Raw genomic sequence first — 11,492 nt, 5'->3', positions numbered from 1 at the left:
CCACTCGAGGACCCACCGCCCACTCGAGGACCCACCACCCACTCGAGGACCCACCGCCCACTCGAGGACCCAGGAAAAGTGTTGGGAGTGGATTACTGGGTCCTGCGCCAGCCTGCTGAGAGCTGCTGATCAGGGCCTGCCACACGTGGCTCGAGCTAAATGAAGACCGGGCTTCAGAGGCCAGATGAGGGGCCTGGTGAAGCGGGGTTGTGTTGCATAATGCGGGGCATGGCTGGCTTGGCGTGGCCGTGCCTGGAAGCTGAGTGCAGCAGCGGTTTCTGGCCCTGCTGCCCCTAGTGCAGGGGCCTGAAGTGGAGGCAGCAGCCGCGGTGGGGGTGGCGGTGGAGGGAGTCGCCCCCTGCTGGGCATGTGGGGTGTGAGCGCCCAGGCCCCACCCTCCGCGCCTGTAAGGTCCTGCAGGAAAGACTGAGAACTTCACTTCTCTTGGAGTATGTTTTGTATTTTTTAATTTTTATTTGTTTATGCCTGGGTGCAGGCCAGAGGTACAGGCAGTGAGAGGATTCATCAGAGACAGAGTGGGGAGCAGAACAGACAGATCCACTGAAACACACTGCTGAGGGGAGCAGTGGGGAGACAGGAGCCCATGGGGAGGGGGGGGGGAAACTTCCTGGCCCAGGATCGAACCCATGCTGCAGTGACTGTGATAGTGCCACAGTGCTGCGCGTTAACCCATTGCAGGGAGGGCCGAGAACAGCACCTTTTAGCGCAAGGTGAGTTTTCAGTTGAAATGCGTCTGCAGAAACACCACGTCATGGCAGCCCTGCTTGCAGTAACCTCTCTGCAGAAACACAGACCTGATGACGATGATTAGATAAAGATGTGGGACAGATAGACAAGGAAATACTAAGTGGCTATTAAAAAATGAAATGTTGGGGCCCTCCCTGGTGGCGCAGCGGGTTAAAGCACAGCACTGAGAAGCTAAAGCCACTTCCGCATGAGTTCGATCCCCGCCTGCCCCGGAGGTGATCACAGGGCGCGGCAGACCTCTCCTGACCTGCCCGCTGCTCCCCTCAGCAGTGTACTTCGTCCATCTGCCTGTTCTGCTCCCCACTCTGTCTCTGGTGAAGCCTCTCACCCTCCGCATCTCTGGCCTGTACCCCAGTTCTGTATGAATAAATAAATAAATAAAAAATGAAATGTTGGTATTTGTGGCAACGTGGGTGGAACTGGAGAGGCTTTTGCTGAGTGAAATAAGTCAGAAGGAGAAAGACCAAATACGGGGAGCTTTCACGTACAGATGCCCGTGAAGAAACACGAAATCGAAACGAGCCCTGCAAATGACCCGCAGAAGTGAGCGTCCCAGACAGGATGCTGGGATAGGGAGGAGCAAGAGTGCCTAAGGGTCGAGGGTGGACCCCGGGTGCTTTGGTGGCGGTTGGGGTTGGTAATAGCCACCGAAGAGGCGTGACCTGTACCCCTAATCACATACAGTGCTGTGAGCCAATGCCTCCTCGCTAACAAATACAATTAAAAAAAAGTAAAAGAATGTCCCTACGGTAGCAGCACAGGCTGCCTGCCCAAGCTCGCAGATAGTTGCTTTTCACGGAACTGGATGCTGTTTCTGGCAACAAGATGCAAATAATCATGGTCACACAACAGTGCCCCTTTGAAAAGAAAGAGACAGAGAGAAGAAAATGTTTAATCTGAGGCAAGTAGATCTGTCTTCAAATATATTTGGGTATATTTTCACATGTATTTCTTCTTCCAGAAGGCTTAGATGTCACCAGAAAGGTCACCTAAAATGACTGGGCTTTAGGGAATACAGAAATGGTCCAGGGAGCCCAGGGATGTATGTTCAGCAAACTTCACATCATTTTCTGAGTCCTCTTTCTTTCCTGAAGTCTCTCGTTTTGGTGTTCATATATTTGGTAAATAGAACGAAGATGTGCAGGAGCTTGAGAGTGGACAGCTAGATTCAGATTTTGAAGAATGGCCTAAATGATAGCGCTTAATTAAGGTAGAAATGTATTTATGCAAACTTACAGGAATTGGAGAAAGAAAGAACTCGTCTCATGGAAGAAGTGACTGCAAACAAAAGAAGAATGAAGGAGCTGGAAGATAATTTGCTTTTCCGCCTGACGAGTACTCAGGGGTCCCTGGTGGAAGACGAGAGTCTGATTGTTGTTCTAAGTAACACAAAAAAGACAGCCGAAGACGTGACACAGAAGCTGGAAATTTCAGCTGAGACAGAAATTCAAATTAACTCCGCCCGGGAGGAATACAGACCTGGTGAGTGTGGTAATGAAAGACAAATGTCACAGTAAATTGAAGAGAGAAAGAAACGAGCATTAGAGAATTTCTCTAACGGGAGGAAGGGAGGGCTTTATGTGAATAAGTGGTCGAAATGGGGTGGCCCGTTGTATGTTCTGTGCCATGTCTCGGGGGAATAGAATAATCGAGATGAAGAAGCTTGATGGTGGTGTGAATTTTCTAGATGCTTTTGACTCAAGTCAGGTGGAAAGCCCCTAAACTTCCTTTTCAACTAGAAAATAAAGAGGGAGGATTTTCAAGCACAGCTGACCGTGAACACTGAGTGATGCCACCACTCAGTGGTGTTCTCTTAGTGGTGCGTGTAGTATCCACTCATTGGAGCGTTCACTGGTCATAAAAGGCAACCCCGCCCCGGAAAGAATTCAATTCTGTTAGTGATTTACCATTCCTCCTGGAAAAACAGTGGAAACATTGTCACCCCTGTCACAAACACACACACCCAGTTAGCAGAGTCACCTTGGTGATGACTTGCTTTGCCAACCTGGGGTCAAGGTTAGGTAGAGAGGACTCTTGGAGCATGAGAACAAGGTTGTTATTGCACCTGCACACCTCTCTGGGGGCCGCTGCCTTTGCTGTCTCATTAGCTGTCTTCTCTCCGTGTGAGAAAACACAGTGAAATGTATTTCTGGGTATCTAGAGAGCTGAGAGTGGGAACTGCTGTTTGAGACACCCACGTAGAAGACTCACCCCAAGCATGTCAGGCAGAGTGAACCGTCCACAAACAAGCATTCCTCCTGGAAAAACAATGGAAACACTATTCCCCCCACCCCCAGCCCTCCCCTCCACCGGCGCCCCCACCCCCACCGTGGCGGCCAGTGAGAAAACGGGAAGAAAGCTCGTCTCCTGTGGGCTCCAGGCCGCTGCGCATGCTGCACAGCCCTGGCGGCCAGGCCTGTGTAACCCGTCCGTTTGCCTTCCAGTTGCCACCCGGGGCAGCGTCCTCTATTTCCTCGTCACCGACATGCGCTTGGTGAACGAGATGTATCAGACTTCGCTCCGCCAGTTCCTGGGCTTGTTTGACCTTTCGTTGGCCAGGTACGTCCGGGCCCAGGGAGCCGGGCTGAGGGCTGGGTGGTGACGTGACCTTTGTCACTGCCGTCTCCTTTGCTACCAAAAGTCTTTCTTAAAATTGAAAGTGGGTCCTCCCTGGTGGCGGTGCGGTTTGGAGCGCTGTGTGGCAAGCTGGCTGCAGTCACTTCAGCATGAGTTCGATCCCTGCCCCGAGGTGACCCACATGGCGCCGCAGACCTCTCCTGACCTGCCCGCCGCTCCCCTCAGCAGTGGACTTCGTCGGTCTGCCTGTTCTGCTCCCCACTCGGTCTCTGGTGGACTCTCTCACAGCCGCTGAGCCTCTGGACTATATGCCAGTTCTGTATGCAGAATAAATAATATTAAAAAATTAAAATAAAAAAGGGCTAGAGCAGCCTTCAAAAAAAAAAAAAAATGAAAGCTAAGATTAGCTCATGACCAGTGTGACCACAGGTCATTGTGATTCGTCATGTTGTGCCAGAGGCACGTATGCCCACTCTTCACCCACTGAGTGAACCCTGTAGCATTTGTCTTGGTGTTAAACAACAGAATTGGCAATGATCAAGCCCTTCAGCTAAAACTGTTTTAGACAGCACTGAGGCGTCTGTTGCATTATTTCATGTGGGGAGAATGCTTGTTATTTTAGATTGAGGAGGCTTTCTCTTGATGTGTAAAAATAAGAGCTGGCCCTCAAAGTTAAACTGTCCTCTCTGTTCAAGGTGTTGTTTTCATGCCCATGGAGAGGCAGCAGGGTGAGCTGATGTAAATGTCTCCCCAGGTCTGTGAAGAGCCCCATCACCAGCAAGAGGATTGCTAACATCATCGAGCACATGACCTACGAGGTTTATAAGTATGCAGCCCGCACGCTGTACGAAGAACACAAGTTTCTGTTCACCTTGTTGCTCACCCTAAAGATTGACATCCAGAGGAATCGAGTCAAGCATGAGGAGTTTCTCACCCTGATTAAAGGTCACTACATCATAGGACCCTTTCCACATGGGTGCAGGTGTAGCTGTGTTTTGTTCTGATGCTAACAGTGGCTTGCATTTCACTGAAGATTACATTATGTGAGCGCTTTCATTTGTTCAGTGTTTGCATGAATATTTATTAAGACGCTACTGTGTGTCAAGATGTAGAATTGGCACTTGGGGCATATCAGTGAACAAAATAAGTTGCTCTGCCCTTGTGAAGCTTATGTACTTTGGGGGTGGCACAGAAGAAAATATTGAAGCAGGTCAGTTATGTAGTACGTGAACATCTTGTCACATTATGGAGAGAACAGCAGGGTGAGGGGCATAGGAGTTAAAGGGCACGTGGAGTGAGGAGGCTTAAAAAGTCGGGGGGCTTCTGGCCCTGAAGGTGACCCACAGGGTGTGGCAGACCTCTCCTGGCCTGCCTGCTGCTCCCCTCAGCAGTGGACTTCGTGGATCGGCCTGTTCTGCTCCCCACTCTGTCTCTGGTGAAGCCTCTCACTGCCCCTGCACCTCTGGCCTGTAACCCAGTTCTGTATGCATGAATAATCTTTTAAAAACAAGTAGGGGAGCCTCCCTAAAAGTGATTGGCAGTACCAAAGGCCCCTGTCATTGAGGGAACAGTGGTCTATGGGGAGCAGTGGTCTGTGGGGTCTGGGTCAGGGAGGGGAGGAGTGTCGGGGTGGGTGCTGGGCTGGCGAGGGCTTGTGCAGGGGCCTGGTGGGATGCAGGCGTGGGACCAGGTGACTGGGGCAGGGTGAGGGGCGGGGCAGCTCACTCCACTGGGATTTGTTCTAACCGTCTGGTGAATATTTGATTCTTTTCAGTTTGTTGGACAATGGAGTTTCCATAAAAACTGGTATGACATTGCCCGACACAAATCTTTGGTCCTTGGGTCTGAACTGCTCCCTGACAGTAAAATCATCCATGTGCTTTTGTAAGCTAGTCTTTTCATCAAAATGGCTTCAAGGCTGCACTACCTTTGTTGGAAATAGACTAAGATGGATTTGGCAAAGAGAGCAACTTAGTGTAGTCAGTGGTGCCCAGGTAAGGCCGAGATTGGCCCCAGAAACATCAGGAATGTCACTTGATCACGATCTGTTCTGTCAACAAAAAGGACTTTGAATGTAGCCAGGTGCCTTAGTTATATCCTTTGAAGAGTTATGCAGATTTTCTCTGAACACTAAAGTAGAAGCTATTTATTAAACAGTGTATTTTATCCTATAGAAGTTTCACCAGCTCTTTCTTTGACATAAAACATCATGGTTCACACGTTTGGTCCTCCGAGGGGGATGAGCAACAACAATATTTTGAAGGTGTCATTCATTTTGTGGGGCTGGAGGACACCATGAGTCACGTTAGTGTAGGTAAACCACCAGAGAAAGGGAACTGTACTGGATGGAAGTGGTTGAGGGAAGGTCAGTGACAGCGCAGGGAGTGAACAACTGCTTGACTCTGAGAAGCGGGCACGCACTGGGCCCCACATTTCCAGATGAATGTTCTTCTTGCAACGAGAACTTCCATTTGCCAATGCTGGGTATTTTTTTTAAGATTTATTTTTATTTATTTATGCATACAAGAGCTGGGGTACAGGCCAGAGGTGTGGGAGGTTGGGAGGATTCACCAGAGACAGAGTGGGGAGCAGAACAGGTGGGTCTACTGAAGCATACCGCTGAGGGGAGCAGGGGGGAGACAAGTGAGCCATGTGGGTCACTCCCTGACCCGGGATAGAACTCAGGCCATAGAGGCTGATAATAGATTGATAGTGCTGAGACCTTAACCCCTGTGCCACCGGGGAGGCCCAAGGCTGGGTAGTTCGTATCAACCATAGCTTCCCGTTTAGAGAGGTTCTTTTGTTTGTGATGCTGTTTTGTGTGCTTTGCACATGCATGTCTGTCACTCTGTCATCCTAGGCCACCAAGGTCTACCTTGGCCACTTCCCGTATTTGTAAACAAGGTCAGATCCGCTAGCTGGCTCTTTCCAGACCTGAGCCGGTGACCCCAGGCTCCAAGCCTCTATTACTGAAACCTGAATGTGTTTTTTTCTAAGGTCCTTTATAACTTGATTGGATTTTACAGCTTGCTCATCTCTATGCTCATCTCTATTTCTGGGCTTAATACATGTCAAAGTAGTAAAATAATTGACATGAAAATAATTACAGCACATGCTTCTGAATAGATTGCTTTATAGTAAAGCAAGAAGAGATCAACTAACTTGTGCTTAATGTTAAAGGTGGTGCCTCGCTGGACCTTAAAGCCTGTCCCCCTAAACCATCTAAATGGATCCTGGACATGACCTGGCTGAATTTGGTGGAACTCAGTAAACTTAGACAGTTTTCAGATGTCCTCGATCAGGTAATTGAGCCTGGATACGCTTGCGATAATGTTGCGGCCTATAGCTTCTTGACTTGTCACTAGCTACAGTATTCATGGGAGACAGGTTTATTTGCCCAGAAATTGAGCCAACAATGCCAGAGCACTATGTCAGTGTCCGCTGTTCAGACCCACAGTGGAAAAACGTAGAGATTCCATTGCATTAAATAATTAGATGTGCTTGTGAGGTACGACCTTCTTTTTAGAGATTCAACGAAAATACTTTCGAGCAGCTTCCGAACACTGACCATTCCTTCCTGTCTTTGATTCTTCTTCCTCTCCTGCCCCTCTTGGTATCCTGCCCTGGGTGGACAACTGGGATGTATCTGTCTTTGGAAGTTATTCTTCCTCCATCATCCGTCATGTCCTGATAAACGGGGTGTATGTTGGTATCATGGAAGTTGGGTAGAGGAAACTGAAGTAAGACAAACCAGAGAACAGACCAGAGAGCTGCAGCATTGAGGGTCCAGGGGCTTTATTGAATCACAAAGGGGAGGCTTTGACAGCCAGAAAGTATTTGAAGGTTGACGTCCCCAGCTTCAGTGGCCCAGAAGCTTACGTTCTTTGTTACTTTTATGCTTTAGCTAACAACTGGTGGCATTTGATATTTCTGTCATGTAATGAGGGTACAGAGTATTCTTCTGGATTAAAGAACTTTCATATGGAAGCCTTTATGTTATTTTTATTTTTATTGTTTGCGTGTCAGGGTAGCCTTGGCTCTCTACTTGTCTCTGATTCAGGCGTGCGTTACTGCACCGTGCCTGCCACGTAGGCATTCCCAGACCTTGCCATACATATGCCGTGGGGGCCCTGAATCTGGGAGATTTTAGTGCATGATATAGTCCTCCAGGGGTGACTTCTGGCACCATGTCCTGGCCTGTTGTGACTGTAGTGGCTGATTCCTGGAGCTGGTAGCTTACGTCTGAAGCCCCTCATGTTATTTCCTGATCGTTATTTTCATTCTTGCATGATACCTTCTAATGACTCTGGAATAGTTTCCCTTTGACTAGGCCTCTAAAAAAGAATACTTGGGCTTTAATCAAGGGAATACACCAGAGTCCACACATTTATTTATCTGTACACAAAATTTGCTTTCTATGTCTTTGAGCTGTAATGCTTATCTCTCTTTGGTTTTTTAAGGCTTAAAGAATAATAGCGTGTCTTTTCCTCTTTATCAGTTGCTTAGAGGAAACCTGTCTGATTAATCATTTGAAGATGATATAAAGTGGTGTATTTCAAATTACACTAATAGAGTATTGACCAAAATGCTTTTATTTCAGTAATAAACATGTATTCGATGTAGCAGTAGTGGCCTGGAGGTGAGGGAATGTCAGTGAATAAGACTTGGCTCCTGATAGTGCAGGATTTCATGGGGCAGATAAGATTTCTGTAAATTATTAGAATAAATTTTTTGTGGTTTCTTTACTTTTTTCAAATGTGTTACCACAAAAGCATAGGGGAAATTGAAGAACCTGGGAATCATCTTACTCTGGGGTGTAACTGTGGGTTGACCTAAATACAGACTGACTTTAGAGCAAATCGCATTTGATTTTGGATTCTCAAACATTTTAGCACTAGAATAAAAAAAAATAGCTAAGAACTGTCATCTGTACATGTCTGGAATGGTCAGAAGGTTGGAAGAAAAATATCTGAGCTACTGTTGGAAGGTTTTTTCTGTGCTGTGACACACTTCCTATTGCCTGTTGTTTCAGATAGCAAGAAATGAGAAAATGTGGAAAATTTGGTTTGATAAGGAAAATCCTGAGGAAGAACCTCTCCCCAATGCCTACGATAAGTCCCTCGACTGCTTCAGACGCCTTCTCCTCATCAGGTGTTGCTGTCCTGACAGAACCATCGCTCAGGTGAGGGCAGGAACACACATCTAGGTTATTTTTCAGGAGCATCCCCTTTTAAATTTAAAGAAATATTTAAGATGTTAATTCCAATGAATACTTTCTCGAAGGTTTCACTGTAATAAAAGGTTAAAAAAGAAAAAGTGATGAATGAGTATATTGAAGACTGCAATTGGACTAAATAGTTTAATGATTTTTTTTTTGGTTCAATGGCACAATATGAATGAGAAAACCTTGTTCTGGTTGGCTTATAGGTGTAACATGAAGGTAACAGATTGTTCTATTGATTACTATTGACTCAGAAGGGAGGCGACAGCTTTACTTTCCTCTCAGCGAGCCCTGTGTCTGGAAGGAGGGAGAGTGTCGGGTCCGGGAGAGACAGTGTACAGGGAGGCACGCACAGAGTGCTTGTCAAGCTGTGATCCCCAGCGCCATAGTCAGTCCCCCCAGAAGTGTCACAGCCTTGGATGCAAAAAAAGTAGGTGGGCTTAAAATTCTCTCAAGCCTGAGCCCCGTCTCCAGATCCGTCTTTCCAAAGATCTTTAACCTGCTGAAGCACCACTGTGGAAACTTACCCACTGGAAGACTTGCCCCATCTTGCCGCACGATTAAAAGTTGAACTCTCATTTTCAATACAGGTGGACTCCTTAAGGGCTTCTCCATATAAACCCTGCGCTCGCTGCAGGCTGGGCTTGTAATAGACGGGGAAGTTTTCCCCTTCCCACCCCAGAGGGAGTATGAGAAACGAATGGAGTGAACCATTTCACGGCCTCTTAGGTACTGTGGAATCGTGAAAACAACTAGGTTCGGTGATTTATCGCGAAAAGAAAAATGAGTTGTTGAGCTCCAAGCCCTCCGGCCACCCCTCCTTCGGTTTTTCTTTGTAACTTTAGTACTTTTATCCTGCCCAAATGAATCATCAAACAGTTGCCTGATTGAAGGTCGGTGTGAGTTGCAAGTCGTCTCTCTCCCCTCCCTCCTTCCTTTCTTCCCTCTTCTCCTCCCCCACCCCCTTCTTCCGCCACCTGTTCTCTCTCTTGCTGTGTTGTCTCTTTTTCCTTTTTACCTTACCTTGTTCGTGGGACACTTCATCTGGTTCAGTGCTGACATGTACGTCTCCCACGTGTTTCTGTAACTGGGTCATTTTCATCCTGGCTTCTGCCATCCATAGATTCCCGACATCCACGACTTTTCCTTTTAAATCTACGTCCATTTGATTTTAGTTTTTACGTATATATATAATACATGCACACACATATATGTATACACATGTGCATGTGTGTGTATATATATGTATATATGTGCGTGTATATATATATATATATTTATATATTTTACATCTTTGTTTATTTTTTACAATGTTTGCGTCCTTTTTTCAGGTGTAGCGCCCGTAGAATTCCCACCACCAACTCAGCCCTGCCCCATTTGCTCCCCGCCCACCTGTTTGGTCCCTGTGCCCACTTCCCCTGCAGAGTGCCTCTCATTTATGGTTGTCTGTTTATTTTTGCTTTGTTGCTCATTGTTACTGTTTTTTTCCTTGCTCCCTTGTTTGGCTCCCCCATTTTCCTCCCCCAAGTGTAGGCTTTCTAACCACATCACCCCTTACCATCTCTAACTCCCTCATTTGGTTGCTGCCGAGATATTTCAGTTCTTTTGAAGCAGTTACCCGATGGCCTGCTTGCTGTCCAGTTGCCGGTCTGGTCTCTGGCAGGCTCTCGTGGGCCACACTGCCCTTGACCCTCTCTCCTCTGTGTAAGTGACATTGCTGACCTTTGCGGGGACATTCAGTGTTCTGTTGCTTCAGTTTCTTTCAGCTCTTGCTTTACAGTGACGTTCCTGACTCTTCCTTCGGTCTTGATTGCGTAGAGGATTCTGGGTCAGAGTTGTTTTCTTAAATACTTTATCCTTTTCCAGCCTCTTCACGCTTGTGATGTTGATGTTGAAAATGTGCTGATACGCCAACTGGTGTTCCCTCGTAGGCTGCCTTTTCCCCTCTAGCTATTGTTAATATTTTGTTCTTATCGTTGGTTCACAGCAGTTTGATTATGATGTGTCTGTGCACAAGTATTTTGTTTGGAATTCTTTGGGCCTGTTGGGTCACAGCTTTGGTTCATTCCCCACACTGAGATGGTTTTCAGCGATTGTTTCTTTAAATCGATTTTCTATGCTTTTCTCTTTTCTCCTTCTGGGGTCCCATGATATGGCTATTACTTCTCTTTAAGTTGTTCAAGAGAGCTCTGATGCTGCTTTCGTTCCGTTTCCTCTACTTTGGTCTAGTCTTGTGTTCTCCAACATTCTATTTTCACATCTATAATTCTCTATTGCCTCAATTTGTCTGCTATGAAGACCCGTGGTTAGATTTTTAAACTCAGCTATAGACTTTTTAGCTCCATGGTTTCTGACTGCAGCTGTCCTGGATCTTTATTCTGTTGCCTTATCCCCTGTTGTTTATGTCCCGTCAGCATTACCAGGACTGTTGTCCCGAATTCCCCTGCTGTCACGCTCTGCTGCCTCACTGAGTTGGCGGGCCTCCCTGGGATTTTTGCTCTGACATTTACACTGCGCTCGCCTCTCTCGTCATTTTTGCTTTTGTATTGGTTTTCGTAAGGACACATTCTTCACTGCTGCTTTTACACTGCTTAGCTGGAGGACTGGTCCCAGGGGACATTAGGTATAAAAGGAGACAGAGGTGATAGGCATCAAAGGGTACTTCAGGTAGACTGAGGGTTAGGTCTTGCTGTAAAGGGTTAAAAGTGTTCACTGAGAACATTTCTTTTCCAGGAACGGCAATTTTATCCCCAGACATTGCTGTAGAGAGTGTCGGGTATTTTGAACTTCTTAGCCTGGACTTCCCTAATAGCCCCTTCTGCTGGGACATGCAGATGCTACAGCTATTCTGTGTTATGAAACTCAGTTTCCAGTCAGTAATCCTTACTCTGCGGCCACACCCGGCAGATGTCTCACACTGCCCCCC

At 47.0% G+C, this 11,492-nt stretch overlaps 1 protein-coding gene across 1 annotated transcript in view; it reads left to right on the top strand.

The window, feature by feature from the left end:
• DNAH5 (dynein, axonemal, heavy chain 5) overlaps nucleotides 1-11,492 on the top strand; it is a 177,687-nt gene that overhangs the window by 147,384 nt on the left and 18,811 nt on the right. Inside the window, exons 67-71 of the mRNA XM_004678397.1 lie at nucleotides 2,007-2,250; nucleotides 3,213-3,327; nucleotides 4,100-4,290; nucleotides 6,526-6,647; nucleotides 8,378-8,527. Coding sequence (XP_004678454.1) covers nucleotides 2,007-2,250; nucleotides 3,213-3,327; nucleotides 4,100-4,290; nucleotides 6,526-6,647; nucleotides 8,378-8,527 — 822 coding nt within the window. The remainder of the gene's footprint in view (nucleotides 1-2,006; nucleotides 2,251-3,212; nucleotides 3,328-4,099; nucleotides 4,291-6,525; nucleotides 6,648-8,377; nucleotides 8,528-11,492) is intronic.

This window comes from Condylura cristata, unplaced genomic scaffold (assembly GCF_000260355.1).
Source record: "Condylura cristata isolate star-nosed mole 26May11 unplaced genomic scaffold, ConCri1.0 scaffold00007, whole genome shotgun sequence".
In the NCBI taxonomy this organism is placed as follows: Eukaryota; Metazoa; Chordata; class Mammalia; order Eulipotyphla; family Talpidae; genus Condylura; species Condylura cristata.
The sequence above is the reverse complement of the archived record's forward strand: the minus strand, read 5'-3'. Positions and strand labels throughout refer to the sequence as shown.